This window comes from Buceros rhinoceros, unplaced genomic scaffold (genome assembly GCF_000710305.1).
Source record: "Buceros rhinoceros silvestris isolate BGI_N320 unplaced genomic scaffold, ASM71030v1 scaffold19565, whole genome shotgun sequence".
Lineage (NCBI taxonomy): Eukaryota > Metazoa > Chordata > Aves > Bucerotiformes > Bucerotidae > Buceros > Buceros rhinoceros.
This window is the reverse complement of record NW_010412496.1, coordinates 1-25,659: the sequence shown is the minus strand read 5'-3', so window position 1 is coordinate 25,659 and position 25,659 is coordinate 1. Positions and strand designations below refer to the sequence as shown.

Below are 25,659 nucleotides of genomic sequence, written 5' to 3'. Positions count from 1 at the left end.
CCTGCCTGGGAAGCAAAACGAACGCAGTGATGCTTGTGCAGTGAGGGCAGTAAAACTCCCGGCAGGGACAGCCTTATCCCGGGATAAGAATACGCTCCCCAGATTGCTGATGCCCTGCCGCCAGTGTTATTAACTAATAACACACAACCTCCCCCTCACACACGGCTCCTCTCAGCACTCTCAACTGGAATGAAATGCTTCCGTGAGGAGTTTAAATGGTGTGATGAATTCAGCAACTTTTTCCATGGAGGTCTTGGACGCAAAACCAATTCTAACAAATCTGCAGTGACTTCAGTAGGTATGAAAGAGGCATGGTGATGGGATGGTGGGATCTAGTCATCAGTGAACAGAGAAATGGTACAGGCATGGTCCTGTGCTTTTATCCCTCAGCGGAGACACATAATGCAAACATAAATGGTCTTGTTTACTTGAGCTTCACAGACTTGAACTGTGACAAGCAGGTACAGGGAGGACATTCCAAACTGCGAGAATGTTAAATTCCCTTTGCCCTTCTAAATGCCTCATTTTTGTCTAATCGTACCCGCATGTACATCAGTTTAAGAGCAGTCGTTCCTATTACTTCATAATTCTTTATGACTGTTAAATACTTTAAGGCTGTTAGGATATTACTGTTTCTATTCCAGTTACATATACGCAGCGCAGAGCAGCTAAACAACTGTCTAATTGTTCTTTGCTGGCTAGATTATAGAGAAAGAGTTTTAGCAGGAGACAAGACTTTATTAGACAAAGGAGCTAAAGCTGAGTGTGTTCGCTGGATATGTTACAAATCAAGAAGTGTTTGTCTGCTGCCAGAGATTATTGTGATAAACCATGATGTTCCAGTTAATGTCCAGTTTGGGTCGTCTGTGTCCCTCTGAGCATGGAAGGGATCTGTAAGTGTACTCAGGAAAACACAGTGTTGGTATAATGGGAAGTGATGTGAGTGTGAAGGGAGAGTAGAAATCATCGTCATTTTCTCTACTATTTTTTCAGGTAACAAGGATCACACCACATGGAAGCTGCACTTTACTTTAGGTTTGTAAAGATGTCACAAAACAGGTGATCTGTTTTTAAACTCTCTTGCTTCTTCTGATGAGTGTTGTTCCATTAATAGTTATAGTCTGTGGAAGACAAATAGGCGTAATTTGTTTTTCATGTAGATTTTAGGAAACCTATTTATAGCTAAGTGGCTAGAAGTTTCTGTAATTTGTGTATAAATCCATCATATTTGACAAGGAAATACATTTACAGTACTGGCCTATAAATATGTGTGTAACATTCATACCAAGGAAGATTGTTTTACAGATCCCGTTCTGAAGATGGAAAATCTTAATCTAAATGCCATCATCAACTGCATTTTATCTCTCAGGTTTAAGAGGTATCACAGATCCTGCCATAAAGATCTGCTTCCTGTCATAGAAATCCACTGTCCCAATTAGTGATGGCTTCTTTTGCCTGGTGTTTTGCTTACTGAGGTGAGAAGAGTGGTTTGTGATACTCAGCGTGACCTTAGGGAATGAGGTGTGTGTGTAACTTTAATGTAGTTGGTTGTGATTCTTGTAGGAGTATTTACCCAAGCGGACACTTCTTAGAAGCCTTAATGAGCTCTGTAGAGAAGAGCTCTTTGTCGGTCCCAAACAGTTTAGAACTAAACAACTTTGAAGAACTGTAGGTGGAATGAGTGTATTGTAAATTTGCAGCCTTTACTTTCTTCTCAGAGGTGATGCTGATAACGCTGAGGGTGGGAACACAGCTATAGTCATCCAGAGGGGTCTGCCACGTGCTCAGCAGCTAAAGCCCTTCACACTTCAGTGCCTACAACTGGCCCCAGGGTAGTAATTAATACAAAGATTTGTTGAGCAGGATGAGTTCAGTATATGAGCAGTGTTTAAAGGAGAGTCATCTAGGGCAGTTGATTTTAATAAGAAACAGGAATAATGAAGGATGCTAACAGTATATTTCACTAACCGCGGTTAATTTGAAACACTAAAATTTGGTATCTGTGGATTTAAACACCTGTAAGGAGTTCTGCCAGTAACGCAGTGAATTTGAGGCCAGGATTTGTTTAAGGTATGAGCCTACACTAATTGCTAATCAACACAGGACATTTCTTCCTTCAGCATTTTTCTTAAGGTGCTGTTATTTTCTAACACTTACCTCCACCATTTCATTTCCTTTAACTTCTTGCTCATGAGAGAATTTTTCTGATTTGCACACGAGCTTCCCGTTGACCATGTTCACAGTACACTGTTGAAGCAGATTTAAAAATCACGTAAAGAAATAGATTTTGGAATTAAAATAGAAGAGGGCTCATAAATAGGAAAGAAGTGATCCCAGTGTTTCATAGGCACTCCCGCTAATTTACACCAGAGACCACAGCCTTTTAGTAGCCCTTTGAGAAGAAATGTTTCTGTCTGTTGAAATGATAGAATGTTAATGGAAATGGCACAAGTTTCACTCAGAGCAGAGGTGGAAGTACAAGGGTGGCCAAAGAGGAGCCCCCGCTCCTGAAATCTGTTACCTTTAGCTTTTTGCCATCCATGGTAGTAATGTCAGCTTCTTTTCCAAGCGTGAACGAGTTAGTTACAGATTGCTTGGGCGTTTTTGATGTCACGACAAAGTCATCTCCTTTTTGTTTTATTTCAATAATAGGCTTAATATCTTTGGCCATTTTGATAAGCTCATCTGGCAATGCTGTAAAAAAGGCAAAAAAAGGACTTTTTCTGTTACGGAAGTAGTAGTGTGTTGGTATGAAATAGCAAATTTCTCCAACAAAGCTGCAAAATATAGAAAGTAGTAATAGAAAATGATGTCCAAGTGAGAGGGCAAGTCCCGTTTTGGATTCCTCTCTTCTCTATGGGCATATTGTTCCATTCCGCCCAGTCCGTATGGCTTTTCATGCTGCCTTTGTTAAGAATTGTGTCAGAATAATGTCCTTCCTTTCGGTAACAGCTGTCATATGGTGACATTGCTCCATGACAAAAAACATGTGTTTATTATTTTCTTTCCCTCATCTCTTCCCAGGTTGGAGGTGGGGGTCATCTGTCCAGTCAGAGGCACAACAGTGTGAGTAGCTTCAGGCTACCTTATTGGGGTGTCTCCAGCATGATTTGAGAGTATCGTCTTCAGCAGTAGAGGGGTTGGTGCTGGCATCATGCTGTTGGGCTAGACTTTACTGCTGTAACTGAGTGTGGCCAGCAGGACCAGGGCAGGGGTTGTCCACCTGTACTGGGCACTGTGAAGGCCACATCTCGAATACTGGATTTAATTTTGGTTCCTCAGTCCAAGAAGGCCACTGAGGTGCTGGAGCGTGTCCAGAGAAGGGCAGCGGAGCTGGAGCAGGGTCTGGAGCACAATGTGCTGAGGAGCAGCTGAGGGACCTGGGGAGGTTGAGCCTGGAGCAAAGGAGGCTCCGGGGAGATTTTCTGGCTCTGACAACTCCCTGACAGGAGGGTGCAGTGAGGTGGGGGTCGGTCTCTGCTTTCCAGGAACAAGCGACAGGACAAGAGGAACCGGCCTCCAGTTGCACTAGGGGAGGTTGAGGCTGTCCCTGAGGAGCCATTTCTGTCCCGTTGGGGTTGTCCTGGCCTGTCGCAGGCTGCCCAGGGCAGTGGTGGAGTCCCCATCCCTGGAGGGGTTTCCCAGCCGTGTGGAGGTGCTGCTGAGGGACAGGGGGCAGTGGGGACCTGGCAGCGCTGGGGAATGGGGGGGACTCGATGGTCGTAAAGGTCTTTTCCAGCCAAAATGATTCTGTGATTCTACTGATCATCTCGTATATACCTTTAAAAACCCCAGTGTGAATGGTTGACCAAGGTGGTCAAGGGCGTAAGAGCATTTTTATTAAGGTAGGCACCTACTAAACAGCCATCACTCTCTTACTCACTGGTGTTAATCACTACTAATAGCACACTGGGAATCTGTGTACACCATTGACAACTTGTTTGTCATTAAACGTATTTATAAATTGTGTGTTAATCAAAAGAAGTTGGTTTCTGATAGATGTCTTCTTTCATGAGGTACTCATCTAATCTTAAGATCAGGATCTGGGGGTTGTCTGTAACCTTTTGATATCAATTTGCGGGATTTTCAGCTTTTTTTCATTTCCAAATTAGACATGATGACTTTACCTGGCAGGGAGTAGTTTGTCATACAAACAAAAGAACAGAGATGGAGATACAATGGTAAAAGCTGTCATGCAAAGTGCCTGTTGCAATCTGAGTGAATTATTTCAAAAGTAACTAGACACTTACCAACGGCTTTCAGAAACGCTTCGTAGTTCTCTTGGGCATAGACCTGCCAGGTTCCATTGAATGCCATTGCGGGTGTTTTGAGGCAGTTGGGGCGGTGGTAGCAGGAGAGTGAGCTCTCCCTGGTCATTCAGATGCTATTTATGGAAAGGGAAAGGCCAGCCCAAATTCTGAGATGACTGGCTGATTATTAACCATGAAGTAACAATTATTAATCATTTATTTGTTCTTAATGATCATAACCTCTAGTTCATTCTGCTTTGTAGAAAGTCTTACCTTGACCGGCTGGGTTGGGATGTTGTGGTTATCACAGGTTACTGAACGCGAGTAATTAATCATAATTGTAAAGTGTTGCATAGATTAATGTGTTTTCGGTTTGTTCACAGCTCCTATGTGAATACATTTTCTGTGTTTTGGATAGAATTCTTCAGGTAAAATGGCATCATTTGCAGTAGATGTGAGGTAGTTACTGTCTTACATCAGGAACTTCCTAATTATCACAATATTCCCTGCTATGGGCACTGGAACCCTAAAAGGTGGGATAAAATCCACAGCTATTTCTCCCAGAACTGTGGGCCTCAGCCTGCTGGGGGATGGGAAAATCAAGTTGGGTGGGACAGTCAGTTAGGACTTTATCCAGTAGATGTCAGTCCTGTGCATCCAAATCTGTTTTAAATTCAGTTTATCATTATTATTTGTTAATAATGACTGCATACAGACAAGACTCAAGGTAAAACAAATGGATCATTGCTTGGAGACTGAAATGAAAGGAGTAAATAGGATGTATAGTTCTTCTTCTCACCAATTTTCCCCAAGAATTCCTCACTCATTACAGCTATCGAGTGATACTCCTTGCTGTCGGTGCAAGTGTGGCTGTTGATTTTGGAAGCGGTTCATTAGATTATTTGTCTTGCACTTACATTGCTTAACTCAGAGCCTGTAACCCAGGGGTAGGTGACCTGTCTCAGTTAACTTTTACTCCACGCCGGTCAGGAATTCTTCTGTTTAAATAGAACTGAACTCTTCCTTACAGAGTCACAGCTTTTTTTTGGTATGTAACTTTGAAGAAAGTTCACACACAAAAAAGCCAGTTTTGTAGTTACATTTCCCTGTGGTAATGCCTGAGGAGAAGGGATGAGGTGCTGAGACCCTATTTGTGTGTGCTGTGTAACACACGTGGCTTTAACAGGTCCATGTTTATACCGGAGTTATTCTAGGACAGGAGTCATCTGTTTCTCGGTGCTGTCAGAAGGACATGCTTTTCTTCATTCACTGTCAGGTGAATCTAGACAACTAGCTAAGCTCTCACTTTTTAATCATATTTAATGATATGATAATTAAATGATTGTATACATTTAATTTTAATTAACGTCTGAAATCTGCCTTTGGCCAAGTGATTCAGTCCTGTAGAGGATTACTGTGCTTGTTTATGTTGACACGGGAACACCAGTGTCCCTCAAGTAACTGGAGAAAATACTCCTGTTGTGAGCACAGTTCATCCTGGTGTGCGGAGCAAGGAAAGATGCTGTTTCATGGAATAAATGCGGTTAGCTGGATGGCTGTAGTAGGAATACAGTCATTTTTTTAGCTCTCACTGACACAGTTTTACTGGGAGAAGCTGGAATTGTAGCAGTGGCTTCAGAGCAGGTGAGAGGCCACACTTCTTTCTGCATCCAGAATAATCTAACATAACTAATAAACCTAAAAATCTCCTTAATTCTAAAGAATAGAGGTGTCCAGTAGGATGGAAGGATCCGAGTCCATCTGAGTTTAATAATACATGCACAAACAGTTGTCAGCTACAAGATAATCAGTAACATGTTGTGATTTCATACAAAACCCTCCACTGAAGCCTGGTTCTCAGATGTGAATCCTCTGGTATTTCCCACAGAGGTTTACTGGGAAGGAGTTTCTTTATACACACTCACACACACATACATGAGAATGGTTTTCTAACACCTACCAAAATAAAAATCCTGAAATATTACTGAAACAACAATACAGACATGAGCCTGAATTTTAGGGCAGAGACACTGAAATGAATCTAAAGTAGTTAAATTCCTTGTAAATAAAATGAGATGTAATCGACTAATTCATTTAGACTTTTTCATCCTAATCCCACCTGGGACTTCCTCCTCCTCCATTCCTACTGGTATCTCTCCATGCTTATAGACACTGATGGTGACCTGCCCTGTTTCAGACCCGTACTTATTCTTGACGTAGATGCTGTATTTCCCAGTGTCTTCGTTGCAGACTTTCTCTATGGTAATTGTGACAACTGTCCCCTTCACGTCCATTTTGTAACGATCTTTGAAGGTGATAACCTTCTCATTTTTGAACCAAGTGATTTCTGGGTAAGGATCTCCAGATACACAGCAAGTTAAACACAGGGTCTGTTGGCAAACAGCAGAAACAGATTGTGAAGATATGAATGAGCAATGAAATTCAGTTGATGAGAAAAATAAAAATCAGTTCTCTGAGGTTTTCAATAGATGAGATTCCAGGACTGTCCACTCCTTTCTCGGATACCCTCCAGTGTAATCAGGATTAAACTGGCTGAATGCACTGGGCCTGGCTCATAATTGTGGTAATGTCTTTTTATAGCTTTCTTACGCTGTAAAATGACACTTAAACAGGCACATGGTGAGTTTGCAATTACTTCACAGGATTTTAATTCTGCCTGTGTACCAGTAAAGGGGAATGTGACTCAGAAATGTGAGCAGCAAATTGATAGGGTGGAAAAATAAGGTCCAGCGAAGGCCTTAGTCTAATGCAAAGGATCTGGCTATGACACTGGCCATCCAAAACCTGCAAGAAAGGTTCCGTGCTGCCACAAGCAGCTGTCTGTGCAGAAACATGTGTGTGTTTGGAGGCACCATCAGCCATACAGGGCACTGATACAAGTGCTGTGGAGGGACCACTCCACGCTTTTGGCCATTGCAGCAGCTCAGGATAGCTCCTGCGAACGTACAGGAGGGGAGAACAAGTAGTTTTCTCCCCATCAGTCATTCCTCTCTGTCTGTGCAAGGGCCGATTATCTGAACAGTTACTCAACATTACCTTGTCCTCCATGATGGTGGCAACATCTGGCAGACCTTGAACAACTCTGGCACGACCTGGGGATGAACAAATAGGACCTTTCAGTTTCCCTTATCAGGGTGCTGCTTGGCTTTGTTTTGCAGAAGGAAGGAAATTAATTTACTTACGCTTTTCGGCTATTGCAGCTTCCCTGAAAGTGAGAGAGAGAAAATCATAGTGTTTTTGTTTATTAGACATTGTGTTCTCCATACAGATTATGACACTCAGGATAGATATAGGTGTGGAAATACTTAGGCAAGGACTTACTTTAGCCTTCTGTGCTCAGCCAGGGCATCTTCAAAGGCTGTAAGGAAGGAAAAGTTGTGGCTTATTTTATTTGACTTAGTAGAGTTAACATAGTGCATTAGCGTTGGAAGTACAGGTATTTGTGCACATAGGTACGTCTAATTATCATCTAGACAGTGGCTGTGTCTGCCTTAAAGAAATAAGATTCTACGTACTACTGGAATAAGTGGGATCTAGCACCTGCTTTCCAGTGAGAAATCTCTGCCCTGATGTGGAGCGATCTTGGAAAGACACTCAGCTACATCTCACTCCTGTGACAGGGTTGTTTGAGCCAATAGCAGTTACCTTGTCCAGACAAGTCAGTTGACAGTTTGTGAGAATTGTTCCCATCGAATAACTCCAGGGTGTATTTTCCCTTGTCTGCATCGGTTGGGTTCAGTATGTGAAGCCAGACCTGGTTCATTGTGCTCCCAGCTTTCAGTCTGTCTCGGCTCTCCAGTTTTTTGTCCCTAAGTAACCAGATGACAGCGGTTCAACAGTAGTTAGCAGAGCTGTGTAAATTAGAGCACTAGTTTTTTTTAGGCAGATATTGGCTAGAGTAAGAGAATGGGAATCAGGACCTCACCATTAACTTCGTGGAGAGTTATGTCTCAGTCACTTCTGAACATTGCACAGGGCATCTAGCTGTGCTTTTAGGCAGTTTGCCAAAGCTCTACAAGAGACCTCTTAGTTCTTGTATAGTAGATTAAATAGGATTTAGATGTTGAATGTTTGCGTTTAGTCCTTAAACATGATTAAAAATTGGCCTCCTTATATATGTGCGTAGGTGGTATCTAATAAAACACCATGCCTATTTTTTGAAGACATGAGACTAAATTAGCTGGTGTTTGGAAAGAGTTTTATACTGTTTGGAAATATTATTGAAAGTGGGGGAATAGAGTGATTTAGGGAAGTATTAAATAGTAGAAATAAAGAATTTGGAAAAAACCAGCAATTTCTTTCCCTGTCTGTAACCGGGTTGGCTGTAACTGAGCAGTACCTTAAATGCATCATCATTATTCTAGCAAAGATGATCGCTTTTAAATACTTGTGCAGTGATAAAAATAACATGACTGCTTAGTTTGGAATCCCCAGATGTGTTTCAGGATGCAGAATGAATCGTGGAGTTCAGCCCCTGCTCAGACAAATCTGCCATTGTCTGCAAAAGCCACAGGCTCAGGCCCAACGTGTTTAATAGTGATGATAAAGAGTTACAAGCAAGAAGCCTTGCAAATATTGTTTGAGGACTTACTTGTGATACCAAGTTGTTTTCATGTAATCTGTGTAGTACTTCACATTTGTGTAGATTTTGATGCCTTCTTCAGTAGGCTGAAGTTTCAGAGGTGTAGCAGAGAGAGCTAAGAGTATAATTGAGACTGAAATTGAGGAGGATGTGCAAGAATGCACAATTTTACATGTTACGCAAACAAAATCCCAAGCAACGTATTAGCGTGTCTCTCTGGAGGGTTCAGCTAGCTGGAAGCAGGCTGGTATTGTGCCTCTTGAAGACCCTAGATTTTTTAGCAGCTGGTACAAAAATGTTACATCTCTCCTAGAGACCTGGGTCTGGAATCCCCACCTCGGGTCGAAATAGAACAACTTGACCAAATTCACACAGCAAGTGGTGTGACAAGGAGCAGGCTGCTGGCACGTGAAGGTCACAGAACTCATTTCTAAGTGCAGGGGGTTTTACGTCCCTGGGTTTATTTACTGACCATCCTCCTCGACAGTCTGAAGGTGCTTCTAACACTAATGTAAGAGGGTGGTGCTGTACTTGATCTGAATGCAGGGACAGCTCCTGAGCATTCGCTCTGGCTGTGGCACCCCACCTTTCTCCCTGCCATAGTTCCTGTGTCAGCTGCTGAGGAGGTGACATACCACTGATCCTACACAGCTCCTTCAGAAGGTCCTCGAAGGCTGCAAACACATAAAGATTTAAGAGTGTAAGTACAATATTTAGCAAATCAGATCTGATCTACCAACTTAATTTCATTAAGATCGGAATGACTTGTCGTCCTTTTCTGTCGCGAAGCTTACTGGGAATTGAGTTTTTGCCACTGACTCATTTATTTTTAGATGCTGGGCATTTCTTACTAAATTTAGATGCTTCTATCTTCCTTAGCACTCAGTGTGCGCAACAGACTGTCTCACAGAGAACAGACTTCTGTATCAGGCTTACATGATAGGTTCCAGATGTCGGGTAGGATTTCATCTCGGGAAGCAGGATCTCCTGATTGATGCTGAGCTGAAGTGTTTGAAACGTTACTGAGTTTTTAACTGTGGCGCTTGACAGAATTATAATGAGGCCACAGCTTGATAAAGGAATACGTATGTAAATGACATTAGAATGTCAGAACTGTGTATCTATTTTTCAGTTTCCTGAGCATATTCAGAACACTGAAAAGTGAAGCAGGAATCTGCAGTGACCTGGAGATTGTTTTTCCACTTGATGTTGTCTTTAGCAACTATTCTGTCACGTAATTCAGCCTGGACTATTTTTCACTAGTGGAGGATGCAGAGTGAAAGCGGAAGCTTGTTCTCCTGATGCTTCAGAGGCCTGGCTGAACTTCCAGGAGTGAAAATCAAAGGAAGTAGGGTATGGACAGATGCAAAAAATCCCCTCTGAGATCAGATACAGAGGAGACTTTTATTCTGTTCATTGGGCAATGTGTACCTCCTGCAGTATAAGAGACTCTTACAGAGGGCATTTTATGACTCAAATCTCCCATGAAATACTTGCAATTTTTAAAATGATCAGCACATATATATCTATGCTATAGTAGATCAGGAACTCTTTAAATTTGACCAGTAACTTTTTATGCAGGTTTTAATCCCTATAGAAGCATGTAGGTATGTGGTAGAAAGTTATGAAATGTGTTTTTAAATCCAAAACTAATCCCGGGCGGGGTATGAATGTGTACTGTTGCCTGATAGAAGGATCTCTTACCTCCTTTTGTGAGATCAAGCTGGGTGTAGTCCTCTCCTCGGTCATCTGAAACAAGTGCTTTGTACTGGCCCTCGTCTGCTTTAGTTATCTAGCAAATACATACACACATGTGTAATATTTGTTTAAAATAAAAAACAAACCCAAACTCAGAGACACCTCCCAACAGAAATTTCAGATATCATTGAAATAGGGCAGGATTTGGAAAAGGGGGAAAAGCTAAGATATCTTCTACCCTCCCAATGAGTTTGGATGGATGGATCAGAAGGAGGGCAAAAAGGGTAATTTGCCCCAAGGAATTTGCCGCTTGCTGTTAAAATCATCTTATTTCTAATTCAGAACTATCTGACTGTAAGGTTAAATAATTTCTTCTTTCCTGCTTTCCTCAGTAGTTGTTCAGTTTCTTTCATTTAGTGGCCACTACCCAAAACACACGCAGAATAAGATCAACCCATATTTTTTGCATTTTCGGGGGATCACCAAAGCCTCTGAGCCGTTTTATGTTTCTCACCTGTTTAATACAAAGGGTTCCTATCCCAGTCTGTAGCTCAAACGCACCACCCGCTCGGGGCTTGTTGCTGAAGAACCACTGAAAGCTGGTGTCCTTCCTCAGGTTTGTGGCCTGTTTGAAGTCAATGTTTAGAAGTCAGGGTCTCAAATGCATTTTATTTCTGAATGCCTGGGTGTCCTTCTAATATGAAACATCACTTGCATTAGAGGATGCTCCAGAGTCTCAGAAGCTTCCCTCTTTGTGAAAATTTGTCCAAGATACACTACCTGAACTTTCATTGGTCTGCATTTGGATGAGCCACTGTTCATACCCTTCCCTTAAAAGTCACATCTGAAATTTCACGCTAAAGGAGTTCAGACTACAGGTGTCCCCCACGGCAGTGTGTACCTTGCAGGTGAGGAGTACTTCACAGTTCTCAGTAACCTTCCAGCTCAAGTTCTCTATAAAATGTGGACCTATAAAAGAAGAGAAATGTCTGTTGCAGTCTATTCCACAGCTCTCAAGTGCTTCCTACAGAACTGCCTCCATCTCGAGGCCAGGCCCTGCAGCGCGGGCGGGGAAACGCTGCTGGGCCTTGTGTGCAAGAGGCACCGCAGCTGAATCGCAATAGAGTAGAAAAGCCATTGACTATCTGTTTTCTTCCTGGTTCTGGGAGACTCAGCTGGGCCACAGGTTACTCTCGATACCCTTTCATTGTCTTCTGAGCGTCTCCGAGGACAGGAGAGTGGACCTGCAGTCTAGGGTGGTATCACAGTATTGAATATTTTCATCCCCACTAGAAGGGGATCGACTTTCCAGTTGTAGTATTTTTTCTCTGAAGCTGCTTTATATACTTTCTTATTCATGAATATAAGATGGGGATAAAATGAGAGTGGAATGCATGGTTCTTTTTAAACTTATCTAGAGAATCGTTTTTTCTACAAGGAAAGGAGTGGATCTTAATTACATGGTGTATATTCAGGCTGGACGATTTTCAGAATTCAGAAATGTGCGGTGTTACAGCACTGAGGATTGTGGCTGGCATGGCTAAAACTGTTGAAATAAATAATTTTGATTTTCAAGAGCAGGGCAGAGTATCTTAAAATAAAGGATCTTATCCTAGTGTATTGATCAGCTTAAATACACACTGACTCAGGTGTTGCCATCCTGTTGGTGTAGTTCTGGCAGGTCATTAACCTTTGGACGATCTTACCCTGCTTTTTCTTCCATTCTCGCCGTTTTGCATCAGCCTCAGCTGCAACTTTAGCGAAACCTGTGAGAACAGCAATGGTCAAAGTCAACAACCCCCCACTATTTCTCAGTGCGACACTTCAGAAATTTCTGATCGTGACAGGTATCCTCACGAGAGCTGGGATATTAGTTTGTAAAACACCTCTAGTGCTTGAGTTACCTCTGGTCCCCACTAAGATCCCTGAACCACTTAGTGGTATCGTTCTTTCACTGTGCTGGTTGCTCAGAACCTAACGTTGATTTTCGTTAAAACAAAGGAGTCTTTGCAGACCTCGCTGTTATGCGTTTAGGAAATGAAATGGGAGATTTGACCATACAGGAAGGTAGGCTAGAAACCCTGAAATGAAAATATTTTAAACGTAAGAAACATAGAAGGCAGCAGAGAGCATAGAATTTACCTCTGTTTTAGACAACCACGTGACTTTAGTTATCTCTGCTTCCTTCATTGTCAGCAAAGAAAAATGGGTACTTTCAGAGCACAATCCATCAAACTTGTTTTATATCCTGAACTGGGCATGCACCGAATCACCCTGTAAAACTGCCTGTGTCTCGCCACTGGTTGTAAAGGGACTCAATCGAGTAGGCTTGACATTTTATAGACACTTTCCATTCAAAGAGTGTGGAGGCTTTAGCAGGTGACTTGCAAGAACTGAAAACAGAAACAGACACTCTGTGGGGAAGTGTTTGTCTGAGACCCGTTACTTTCTGTTTTCCACGAATTACAAAGGCCCTCTGTAGCAGCATGTACAAGGACCCGTGTATTTCCTGTTCAGCTTTCTCTCTTGCTTGGACTTGGCCTCCAGTACAGCTGACACTGTCTTCTTTATTGCTTTCAGTTCAGTGCAATTCACCATCTGTTAAAGACACTGAATTTTCAACCTGATCCTGTCCTGAGATAAATGAGTACGTGCAATATCACGTCAAACAGTTTACTGCCAAGACACAGTTTGCCACAGCAGGATCATATGTGAAGCATTTGGAAAAAAATAACAAAGCATTCTGCTGGATGTTTTGCCTTATGGACTATTTTTATCATCAAGGACCCTATTTATAAGGCTAAAAGCTTCAATTTATGTTAAAGAGTAATTCAGATAATTTCATACATGATTCCTGGACTTTAAATGTGTGCTGAAATAAATATTTGTTCTCCCCACTCCCAGTGTACCCTTATAACTGAGAGAAATGCTTCGGGGGCTTAAGTGCCTAGAAGACTTTCCACTGAGCCTGGCAGTCTATATTTGATCCTGAATTTCCACTTACATTCATCCACAAGAGCTAGGGTGAACTGATTTTTAGCTTTTCCGTCTTGCAGCTGTGCTGTGTACATCCCTTTGTCATCATCACAGAAATTCTGGATTATTAGCTCTACCAGACCTTTTTCTTTGACAAAGTTTATTTTATGTGTCTGTGAAGCAAAAAAGAAATACAATAAACTGAATAGTTTTTCCACAGCAGAACTGTTCCAAGGTCAGATCCTGGCACAGCCTCTCCTACAGCACTCAGATACTACAGTCCTTTTATGGGTGAATCCTTCTGTACTTCCCTCACCTTTCAGGAGAAACAGAGCCAATGCACTCTGATATTCTATAGCCTGGGATTCACCTCGTGTTTAAGTGTGTAGGAAGAGGAAGAGGAGGATTGCTTACAGCAGAACTTTTCTCTGGGAGAAAGTTTCTGTTAAAACCACAGAACACAGTATGTTCTGTGTTGTTGGATATTAGAGACTTCTCAGCTTTCCCGAATCTGTATGATTTTTAGTAGAAGTGTTGCGCTTAACTACACCTCCCTGGCATGTAATTGCATACTTGGGCAATGATGAGTAGTATTGCCACCCTCTTGACATCGTGCAAGCACTACTGAACCCTTTAAACATACACCCTGAAACCTGTCAGCCTCTTGCACACAGATACCTTCGCTGTGCCTTGCTGCCTTGTTTGCTTTAAGCAAATATTATCATTACAAAGAGCTTGGCAAATGCTTTGTAATCATGCATAACCATATCAGTTCTCCAGTGTAGAAAAAACAGTTCTTCGAATAGATAAATTTGCCAGACATTGTTTTAAAAATCCCCAGCATGGCACTAAGAGCTTGGAAATTCTTTGGCCTAGTCCTGACCCTTTGTTCTGTCTGTCCTTTTTGTTACCTTGGCGTTACTGCACTACATTGAGCTGACAGGCCAATTATTTATATTGTTCCTCATTCTCAACTGCTCTCCCCTCTGGTCCTGTCATTCCAAATACTTTTTAAATGTTATATTATCAACTTGATATGGGAAGATAAGGAAGAGGCTAGAACATTTTTTTTTAATGCCTCAAAAGGTTGGAGTGCACAGTAACACATGGTACAGTGTTATTTCCAGTGCCTCAGACTGAGAAATAAATCACTTCCATCTGCTCTTAGAGTTCACTAGATTTATCTGTGTTCAGTTCAGAGAGGCAGGGTGGAACGCTTGCAGCTTTGCTTGGGGAGGCAGAAGAGAAATAGCCTGTCTCATTGTGAGAGGTGGTATTTCTTTAGCAGCCACTGAACTGAGATGAGTTTGTTCATCCAAGACAGAGCTCTCTGTCCTGCACGGGTGCGTTTGTAGTAGCAGATGAGGTACACACGGCTGAGGTGTGTGGTCAGAACGTTCCCCTGTAAAAGGGAAGTCTCTGCTGCAGCAAGATGGCCAGAGGCAGCCTCTTGGGAGGAGGGGGGTAACAGGAAAGCAGGGGAAGGAGGGTGAGTTCTTGGACTGTTGCACTGAAGGGTTTGCTGGCTGTAGCACTGAGCAATATTACAGTCTTTAGCTTGCTCGATACTAGGACTGGACAGCTTGAGAATCAGACACTTGGGCTTCTTTTTTATGCGCAGTGGAAAACCAAGCCCTAGAGTTTTCCGAAAACACACACCAAAATCTCTGGTGGGAATTTAGAGAACTGGGAATGTACCCATTTGCTCTATCTCCCTGTTCGGAGGGGGAAAGTAAGTCAGAATTCAAACCATAACAAGTCAAAACCTACTGGAGTACTGGTAAGCTCCTTGTCGTTGAAGATTAAACGCAGCTTTGCATTTGGTGACAGCTTTTCAACCTCCAGCCACAGCCGCACTTCTCCTTTCTCCAGAACATCAATGTTCCATCCAGATATCAGCTTGATCACTGGAAAACAAAGAGAAGCGTGGAAGGGAATTCACAGGCAAACCGCAGCGTTCGGCTGGGCCAGTGTTGTGCCAGGTTCCCCTTTAGAGCCTGGATATACAGTCGTGGCTTCTCACTGGTTCAACTTACAGGGGTTCCTGATTTCATGGCTACGTTTCAATAACTTGTCCAGGTCTGAAATGGAAAGAGTAACGAGTCATTTAGATTAGTACAACTAGGCCAAACCAAATGCCTTGTATCAACTTAATTTAATTTGTTAATGAGCTTTATTTATGTCAGGAAGATAAGAAGTACAAAACACTCGATAGTGGGGAGGACTAGAAAAGGTCATGAAGACCTTAGTTATGTCTGAATAAAAATTGGTCGTATCAATTCAAGAAACACGTTAAGGAAGTTTTAAATCACTGTGATAGTGTAGCCGTGTGTGAAATCTGAACCATAATGGAAAAATGACCTTCCACCAGTGTGGAATCTTTTCTGAGGAGCCTGTAAAAGAAGCTGCCCTAGAGCCTTCAAGGAATGGGAAACATCTTTCTAATGATGCCACTGTCAGTAAGTGATGTCAGTCACTCACTGTTCCTCTACAGGAAACTTTCCTCTAAACATCTAATATTAGAACATTATGGCACATTAGATTTTTGTTCTTGTCAATTATTAGTTTTTACCTTCTTTTGTTAAAGTGCAGCTGGCAGAGATATCATCATCTACATCCGTGACCTCCACTGAATATACACCCAGATCCTTTTCTGATGGGTCTTTCAGAATAAGCTTAGATCTTAGAAATAAAAATAAAAGAATTTACATTTTCCTCAAAAATGTTGCCTTTTGTAACAGAGTGCAAGACACCTGATACACCCAGAACATTAAATACAGCTCTCGCTGTCATTTATATAGGACACTGAGGAGTGAGGTACAACCATGAGCAATATGATGGCTGATGCTTCCCCTTTGTGAGCTGAAGGTTGCACGGGATGCCCCGCTTCATGGGTCCAGAGCTGAGAACCAGGGGCAGAGATCTGCAGCTGTCCAGTTGTGTATATGTATTGGAAGGAGAGGGAGATGTTCGGCTTCACGTTTTTCTCAGGGTTAGCGTTGTTCTTTATTCCACAGTCCACTGTGAACTTTCTTAGTGTGCGTTATATACTCACCGATTGCCTTTCTCTTCAGTCTGAACTCTGTCAGCATCTGGCGGTCCTTCATAGTCCTTTGACCAGATAAATTCAGAGTCGTCATTCTTTTCAGGAGCTTCAAAAGCCATATAAATGAAACCCTCTTCATCGACCCCAAGTTCAATTTCATTTGTGCCTGTATGAGCAAAAAACCCACGAAACATTCCTTATCAAAACAGATGAGGGCTTAATTTCTGGACATCTAATTAAAAATAAATTAAAAAGAGTGTACAGCTGGAGTAGATTCTTTTGGGCAATTTGATTTGCTAATCCCTGTTTTGACTGAGGTTCTGTCTTGCTATGAAATGTGTAGCTCTGATGTTTCATAAAGCAGTTTCTTACCAGAATCCTCACAGTATTTACAGACCTGCACAATCTCATCACTTCTAGTTTCGTACCAGGTTTGGTTTTAGCCACCACAGGATCCGAGGGGAGCGAAGGGGGTCCAATTCCAGCCTTGTTCAGTGCTTTTACTCGGAAAATGTAGCATTTCCTTGTCTCCAGATCTGAAACCTGCAGGAGACAGTGATAAGAATTAATGTAAGACTAAAGGAGAAGCAACATGTGGGTACTGAGTGCATATACAGACCTTCATGTGGGTGGTGGCTATGGGCTGCTTGTTGATTTGTTTCCATTCCTCTGCCCCTTCTTCACACATGTCTACATAATACCCTTTAACTGGACCTGCTCCTGTGTACAGTGGCGCTTCCCAGTGCAGCTGCAGGGATGAGTCTCTCACTTCAGTGCACTTCACGTCATAAGGGGGGCCTGTCAAAGAGGGGCAGACTGTCAAATGGGAACTGGATGCACTTTGAGGTCAGAAAGCAGAGACTCTAAGGTGACAAACAAATGGTGGGTCCCTAGAAGGTGCTTCCTAGGGTTCTTAACTGGAGAGGCAGATTCTAGAAAAAAGTATACAGCAGTTCAATGTTAGTGGCTTTGGTGTAATGCTTTGGTACACAAAGACATTAAGATATTAAATCCAGATTCTTCATTCTCTGGAAATAATACTATTAAAAATATCTGGGTGCCGGATCTGTGTAAACCCTGTGTCTGAATCAGAACTTCCCTGGAAGTGTTGGGATGTTTCTCTGTACTGGGAGCCGCCCTTATACACATCTATAGTTTTGAGAAGCCCCTTGGACTCACTAAGACTGAGTAAGAACTAGTACACCTGGTAATATTTGTCCTGGCTGGTTTTTTTCCCATGAGAGATACCTGGTTCTGGCATTGTCCATTCCTCACATCTGAACAAGTCACTGGGTTCAGATAGTTCCCCAACACCAGCTGCGTTCATTGCACAGGCGCGGAATTCGTACAGGTGACTTTCCTCCAGGTTGCTGACCTTGGGGTTCAGAAGTGCAAACAGATCATTGTTACAGCCCTGCACGGTCGCAGCCTCGTGAGGGTACAAAGAGAGTTCTAGGCTAGAGGAAGTAGAGGAAAACCAGCTCAACCCCTTGTAGCTATGTTTCCCGCTACGCCTACAGAAGGACAGTATTGTAACTGAGATGAATACCCTGTAAACTCGTTGAGGAATTGGCTGAGTGTTGACTTCATGCCAGTCAAGTTCGGATGTATCGTGCTGATCTAGGAAATACCCCAGAATCTTTGTTCCTCCCTTGTGCTTCGGGGGTTTCCAGCCGATGGTCATGTCAGCCTTCCCACAGTTCAGCAGAACAAACCCGTGTGGTGCTGATGGACGAGCTGCACAGCAAAGGGAGAGAAAACGCAGGCTCGGGATCTAGGATCTGGAAAGGAGGTGTCGGTATGGGCTGAACTGGGCTGCGGGAATCTCTGTGTGCCCATACTGGATGTGATTCTAGTTGTGTTAAGGCCCCCTAATACCACTTCTGCAGTGTAAAATTATTTGAAAACAACCACATTCTAATTTGGAAGCAATAGTAAAAGTCAGGAATGTGATGGGGATGTTTCTGGCATGTTGCTTTATGGTTTATGTGACAGAAAAGATGGAAGCACTGGATCAATAAAGTGGAGAAGGTAAAGGGTTGGATACTGGCTAAGCTGGTGGTAGGATTTTGTAATTGCCCTGGAGAAATTCCCAATGATTTCAAGATACCAGCATAACTGAGCACTTAAAATGGTCACTTAAATATACCAGTGCCAAATTAATTCTGAAAATGTAACACACTGCGAAGTCAAAGTGTTAATTAACTCTGTGCACCCTTGACAAGTATAATTGGTGACAGAAGCTGCAGGGTACGAGAAAATCAGTTCCCCATTGCTTTGCTTTGCTTCTCTCCTTAACATTACCACTACCTGTAGTACCAGCTGTGCATGGGAGATGCATTTTTGACGGACTGAGCTGGTGTGTGTGTGTGCAGGTATCTGTTCCCACTTACCTATAGCTGGCCTTACAACGATAGGGTCTGTCTCTGGTGAGCTTTCACTCAGTCCTGCCTCACTGACAGATTTCACACAAAAGACATACTCTTTTCCAGGCTGCAGCCCAGGAACGGTGAATCTAGGAGAGCAAATTCATGTGTTTGTGTTTGGCTGCTCAAAGTGCAGGTAAACAGTCTTTTGAACAGGCAGCAGTTCCTTTTCGTAAGGTAATGTTACTTACAGAGACATTAATGGCCGTTACGAATTAAACTGCACTGTGTGTGGCCGTGACAAATGAAAACGCTGCCTCACTCAAAGCAGGACAGTCCCATAAACTGGCTGCCAATAAATCAGTCAGTAAGTACAGATCCCATAGAGAGGAGAGGTGTCACACTGCTGGCTGGCATTGCTGGCACATAAACAGGACTTTTTAATGGACTTTTTCTGCTTGACGTGACCTCCACATGGTATTCAAAATCCTCTGTGCGAGTGACACCAACTTACTCTACTGGAAGGCAAACAAAAAAATGGAATGTGGTTCTGCTGGTGCCACAAGGTCTCTCTGCCTTCAGCACATCCAGAGCCTATGCACACAGACTGTGCTCTCAGTCCGGCTTTGGGTGTGGAAGTGAGACTTTGAGCAATGTTTAATTCTCACAGAGGATGTGGTGGTTGTGTGTCTGTAAGCCTGTGTGTGTGCAGTGATGGCAGTTCTTTTTTATCTGAAATATGACTCCAGCCATAAGCAGAAGAATCCAGGGTGGCCTGGATGGAGTATAATAGCCAAACTCACTCATTACACGTCACGGGCTTATTGTTGACAGTTTGCCATTCCTCTGTGCCAGTCTCCCGACAGTATATGTAGTAACCAAGAGGCTCCAGACCATCCTTTAACTTATCCCACTGCAAAACCACAGATGTCTTGGTGTCTCGGAAAGCTAAGACCTGAGATGGTGGAGGCAGGGTAGCTAAAAAAAGAAAAAACAGAGAAAAACCAGAGGGTTTTAAATTTATAAATAAATGAAAAATTTTAAGTGAATTGGCCTGTTTGAAAGGATTCACCTTTTCCAGAGCACCGTTTTCAACCTAGAGCATAAGACCATGGACATTGTCCCGTTGCCTCTACTCTTCTGTTTGGGTTTGCCATATCTCACATTCCTCTCCTTACAGCCCCATGATTTCTGCAGGATTACACTTACTAAACCTTCTCTGAAGTAAAGGAGAAACAAGACTCATCTAGTAACACTCATTAGCTCCACCATGAAACGGGACCTCCTTCACTCATGAGCAAAAAAGACAGTGTGGCTGAACACTAGGGCAGCTTTAGTAGGCAATAATATAAAACAATAAAAGAAAGGGTGGATGCTCATCGCTGCCAAAGGGAAACACGGGCACGAGCCTTTGCATCTCCTGCTGTTGTCAGCTCAGCCCAGGAGGAGAACAAAGCAAACCAGCCCTGCTCTGCTGCTCCGCCTGAAGCCCCAGACTGGGCTGCTGTTGGCCCTTCCAGTGCTGGTCTGGGGCTCCGGTTGCTCTCAGTGCTGGAAGTGTGCTTGGATTAAACTCGGGCTTCAACTGTTTCTTCTGTCATTAGATGTAATTTCCTCACCATTGCTTGGTTAGATTTACACTGCACTGACCAACTGCAGAGTAATTAAGCAAGGATTTAGGCTTTAAGAGATTTCCTGATATCAAAGCAGCTACTGCTGTGTAATCACATACCATGAGGTTTAAAGGAAAGGGGGGCAAGAGAACCCATACGTTACTTTCACAGTGCGTCTCCTTTTCCAGATCGTTAGTGTAGAGCATATTAATGGCATAATTACCCAGTTTTGCTCCAGCAGTTACCGGCTCGCTGGGCAGGGAGGGCTCACTGATACCGTACTTGTTAGCAGACCGCACGCGGAAGCAGTACGATTTTCCCTTAACGAGATCAAAGAGTGCAAATCTTGGGGAATTAGCTGGCAGATCCAGATTAACCATTTGCCAGGAGTTGCTGCCTGTGATCGACTGTAACAACAAAGGTGATGATTTACAACTCGTGCTGTAACTCAAGCTTCAAACCCTCCTGAGCAGTAACAAAGCTTATCTTTACAGGAAAGTAGTTTAAAAAAAGCCCCAAACCGATAAACAAACCCCTCCACCAACCCGTGAATGATGTGTTTCTGGTTGGTGTACCCAAACTTTCCTCCTTGGCAACAGAGGGCCCTTTTGCAGCAGAAATGGTGCAGCAGGTGGGAAATGAGTATGTGCAAAAGGAGATTGGTAGAGGATACTAATTAACGATACTAATTAATGATTAGTGGGGACCAGGATAGTGGATTATTGTGCAGTTCTTCACAGCTCTTCCACTCTTAAGGGCCCACAGGGCAGGAAGAGTCTTCCTGTTAAAACGCTGCTGCAGTTTGGTGGTGTAGAACTTACTCATTTATTCTTTGTTAATCATTACTGCTTGAGCTGGTGTCAGGGAGGAATCATAGCTCAAGTAAACTGCGGAGCTGGCGGAGGCTGAGCAAGCTGTTTTGGAGGCTGTGGTTCTGCCCTTACCCACGCAGTGAACAGCCTTGCCTGTGCTATAGGCCAGCTGAGAAAGAAACAGTTCTGTTCTATGATTTCCCTTCCAAGTGATAGTGTTTTCTTACCTTTTCCACATAGTAGTTCAGTGGCTCTCTGCCTCTTGGATCTGGTTCGTCCCAGGCCAAAGCCACATAATCTTCTCTGACTTCAGTCGCATGAACGTTGGTGGGTGGCAAGGGGATTGTGATATGTCCTGGGGGAAGTCAGAATAGGCTGTGCTTTAGTTATGACGTGGCAGGGGAAAATAGTTCTTTTATAGTGGATTATGTTTTGCCACTGTCAAGTAAGATTCTGGATTATAAAGGAGGAAATTTAAACCCTTTGGGGCCATAGAGGCAAACCAAAATCATTACAAAAGGCTGCTGGTAGTGTCTGATTCTCGTGCAGCTTACGGTGATATTTTGCTTTGTATTTTCTTAAGTATGTTTTCTGCAGAGTCGTGATATTACAGATCTCGTCGCAAAACAATCGTTCCTCTCTGAGAGAATGGCTTGGTGCGAACATGAACTTACCTTCCAAATCATCCTTGCAAATTTCTATCGTCCTGCCTTCGTCATATGGAACAACTGCAATGTCAAACAGCATGGTGTTATCCGCGAGGAGAAGGTGCCTGGGGCTTGTCCAGAAGGACAGCACCCAGGACCGTGTCACTGTTACACATGTAATTATATACATTTCATTACACATATCACAAAATGTCGTAACTGCTATTTGATCCTTTTCTGCTCGGAGAGGTGCTGAGGTGGGTTCAGCAAAGGCACAGCGTGGTAGGACGTTTCAAGGATATTTGTGAGAATGGGAGAACCTGGACAAACTGCTTTCAGCCTCACATTGTACTTAAGGAGCAAATTCTCCTGATTTTAGTACAAACCCGTCACTCTCTTGTCCTTGCTGGGGTCATACGTTGTAACTGGGTCACTGCTTTTTGTAGGATGACTGATGCCCTGCTTATTGACAGCCTTTACTCGGAACTGGTAGGTCTGTCCTTCGGCAAGGCCCAGCACAGGGTATCTGCAGGTTCTCACAGGCTTGTCATTGCATGGGACCCAGTCCTCTGAGCCAGCAACACACCTGGAATGAGACACAGCTCGTGCAGGGCCTTCGTGGCTTTTCCACAGCAGGATCATGAGGTTTTTTTGCTCAGTGATGAACATACAGACCTTTCGATGTAGTATCCCAGGACTGGACTTCCTCCACTGTCACTGGGTGCCACCCAGGAAAGAGTCAAGCAGTCTTTATTAACGTCATGGCATTGCACGTTGAGTGGGGATCCAGGGGCACCCGCTGCTTCTGCTGCAGCATCTAGAGAAACACCAAGTGACAGTGGTTAGGTTTTGTCTTCTTTGTACCAAAATGTTCATGCAGTAGCTTGGTTTGAAGTGTCTAAGGGCCTGCATCCTAGCACTACAAGTCATGCCTTCTAATCCCTAAATCGCTACTGAAAATGAAATTTGGCCATTTTGATAGTAGTATCCATGGACAAAACTGGGAGATAATTTCTTGTGTATGAGGTTGTGAATTCCCTTATGCTGAGGTACTAGTGAAGGAGCTTTTATTCTCAGTGGGGTAGAATCTTGCTTATACCTCTAACAAACACGTAAGTGGTCTGCTCTTTATATCCATCCAGTGAGGGGACGCGGATAGTGTAGAATCCCTCATCCTCTTTGTAAGCACACGACACCATCAGTGAAGCCTCCTGGTCTTGATACTTCAGTTCCCGACATTCAGTGTTCTGCAGCAACTCGCCTGTGAAGCAGGGGAAGGAGTAAGGGAGCTCCCCTGAACGGGTTGGCTTGGGAGCAGCCTATTTCCAAACTGCCCGCAGAGCAACTCCGAGTGTCCAAAAGGCTTTTCCTCTAGAGGACCACCGGCTTTTCTGAACGCTTGGTGCTTTCACTGCATAGAACTAGAGCTCTTCAGCTATTATTAAGAGCAGAGATGTTATTGCCTCTAAGACATTTTAGAGGCATCCTTTTACAAATGAGGAGAACATGCAAATTCAGTAGTAACATCTCTGGGTGAGAAGAGCTGAGAGCAGCTCAAGAATCCAGAGTTCTACTTCTCTTCTGGGATCATTAGATCCCTCTGAATTCAGATGGTATAGTCCTATAGGTGAGTGTATGTGAACTGAGCTGTGGCATACAAACCATCTCTGAACCAGGCGATGTGTCGTTGGTGTTCAAGTAAATCAGAAGAGAAGTAACAGGAGAGGGTGAAAGGCTCCTTTTCTCTTGAAAATAAGGGTTTCAGTGGAAAAGCAAAATCTGCCTCTCTGGCCATAAGGGATCCTGTGAAATAAGAGTAGAAGTCAGCATGATGAAGGGACTGCCAGAGCCCTCCCCCTTGTAGTGTTTTTGTTATCGTATACTTAGAGCAGTACCTGAGCCTTGCACTTTCCACCTGCGGTCAGGCTAATAGGAAAAGCTATAGCTCAGGAAAAAAAATTCAAATAAATAATAATAATAACAATCATTTACTCACGTCTGTATATGTCTGAATCAAATCCCGACTCCTTTCCATAGTATTCTATAAGACAAGAGGAAAATATATTTAGCAAATCTTATGCCAGTGTTTATGTCCCCCTCAGAAACATATAGTGACGTTCAGCAAGATGATTTTCCCTCAGACCAGCTCTTAATGTGAATCTGCCAGCTGATGGCCTTCACAAACAACTGAGGATGCGTCTGCAGCGGAAATTGTTCCCTGCTTCACCTGGCCCAGCCTGTGAGAATTGCTGGCATCGCAGCACAAAATGAAATGATTTGCAGCTGAAATCTGAGGACCGATGCACTTAACACAGGTTGAAATTGAGATACTTTCTTTCCTTATCTTTATAAGCCACAAGAAATGCACAAACAATGCCTGTTTTCTCAGTGAGTGAAGCTTGGCAGAAGCAGAGCTCACTCGTAAGCAGAAGGGGAGGACTGAGTGTTCGTAACTGTGGAGGAAAAAGCACAAGAGGTAAAGCACAGCCTTATCCCAGGCCCTGTGAGACCCTCATGGAAGGAACCTGTAGTTCCGTGTAGGAACCGCGGATCCTGGAGGCCCTCCCTGGGCAGCAAGGGCATTCCAGACAGCGTGGGGCCAGGAGATGCCATCAGCCTGCCTGGGGGATGAGGAATGTTTCCACTGGAGGCAGGATTAAGGCCTTGGTGTAGTCTCTATTTTCAGAATGTTAAATGGAAATAGCAAAAGGAAGAATCATGTTACTGGGATGGCATTAGACAGGGTCTGGGGAGAAGGAACAGTGTGGGCCTCTCACCCTCCGCCACGATGAGCCACGTGTGCAGGCTGTTAGAAGGGCTGACGGGGCCTGAGGAAGGACAGCTTAATCAGGCACTCAGAGGTGAAGAGAGCAGTCCCAGCCAAAGTTTTCTGATACACCACAGCCCTTATTCTATCATCATGCCTGCTTTGATCCTAAAGCTGATGGAAATTGGGAGGAGTATGTGGTTATTGCCATGGATTTTTTTTCCAGACGGCTGCTTCTGCTTTATGGCCAAGGCCCAGTTCCTGTGTTCCGGACACACTGGGAGAAGCTTTACAGAAGAGAAGCATTGCACACCTGGTATTTCTGCATTAGGGGACGGGGAATGCAGGAATCTGGGGAGGCTTGAAAATGAAGATTTTCTGGGCTATTATACATGTTCCTTTAGAACTAGTAAATGTGCTGCCTGTTTCCAGGTAGGCTGCATTTTGACACTGTTTAATTAAAGGATCTGGAAGATGCCATAAACAACACACTTCAGTTACCATTCTGGAGTCCCATTCTCTGTACGCACCTATATATATCCCCAAATGGTATTCAGATGTGACCAAAATATGGCATAACGTAACCCATGACAGAGCCAAGAATATATTAAAGGACAATAAATATACTATCTAAACCAAAGAAGACACCTTCTGTCTGAACAAATAGTTCAAGCTGGCTTTGCAATTCACTTGGTTGAAGAAAGCCCTCTCTTCATGACCAGGAAGATGTTCAAAGCAAACCTGTTCCCTTCCTTCTCAACTGTTACCACGTGAATTACTCCCTGGATTCTTGTCAGTCCCACTGAAGTGTTCAGTTGTCCTCAGGTCTGTAGGTCTAGTTTGTTCAGGCGTTTTAGGACAAAATTGTTATTTTTTATATA

General features: G+C 43.4%; 2 protein-coding genes across 2 annotated transcripts; both read right to left on the bottom strand.

Moving 5' to 3' along the window:
* Positions 1–1,070: 1,070 nt before the first annotated feature.
* LOC104493696 (fatty acid-binding protein, liver) lies at positions 1,071–4,317 on the bottom strand. The gene is made up of 4 exons (XM_010136427.1): positions 4,251–4,317; positions 2,522–2,694; positions 2,158–2,247; positions 1,071–1,121 (listed from the first exon to the last, which is right to left on the bottom strand). The coding sequence occupies exons 1-4, from the start codon at positions 4,315–4,317 to the stop codon at positions 1,071–1,073; spliced, it is 381 nt and encodes a 126-aa protein (XP_010134729.1).
* Positions 4,318–6,340: 2,023 nt separating this feature from the next.
* LOC104493697 (myomesin-3-like) lies at positions 6,341–24,839 on the bottom strand (the record flags this gene model as incomplete). The annotated part of the gene is made up of 31 exons (XM_010136428.1): positions 6,341–6,640; positions 7,308–7,363; positions 7,454–7,476; positions 7,593–7,629; positions 7,917–8,080; positions 8,863–8,968; positions 9,489–9,527; positions 10,558–10,645; positions 11,066–11,176; positions 11,453–11,520; positions 12,258–12,317; positions 13,556–13,700; positions 15,298–15,434; positions 15,564–15,608; positions 16,100–16,209; positions 16,583–16,739; positions 17,002–17,116; positions 17,193–17,371; positions 17,822–17,948; positions 18,123–18,310; positions 18,967–19,088; positions 19,743–19,917; positions 20,776–20,959; positions 21,592–21,719; positions 22,039–22,092; positions 22,398–22,597; positions 22,687–22,828; positions 23,111–23,272; positions 23,674–23,814; positions 24,008–24,052; positions 24,789–24,839. Coding segments are annotated over 31 exons (3,659 nt in total), but the record flags the coding sequence as incomplete, so codon positions are not given.
* Positions 24,840–25,659: the final 820 nt, after the last annotated feature.

Excerpts from the sequence above, each read along its gene's own strand:
- LOC104493696 (XM_010136427.1), bottom strand. The coding sequence starts at position 4,317 with ATGGCATTCAATGGAACCTGGCAGGTCTATGCCCAAGAGAACTACGAA. Across the intron at positions 2,248-2,521 it reads TGGATGGCAAAAAGCTAAAG|TGTACTGTGAACATGGTCAA; the intron begins GTAACAGATTTC and ends CTGCTTCAACAG. Across the intron at positions 1,122-2,157 it reads AAGGAAATGAAATGGTGGAG|ACTATAACTATTAATGGAAC; the intron begins GTAAGTGTTAGA and ends TGTCTTCCACAG.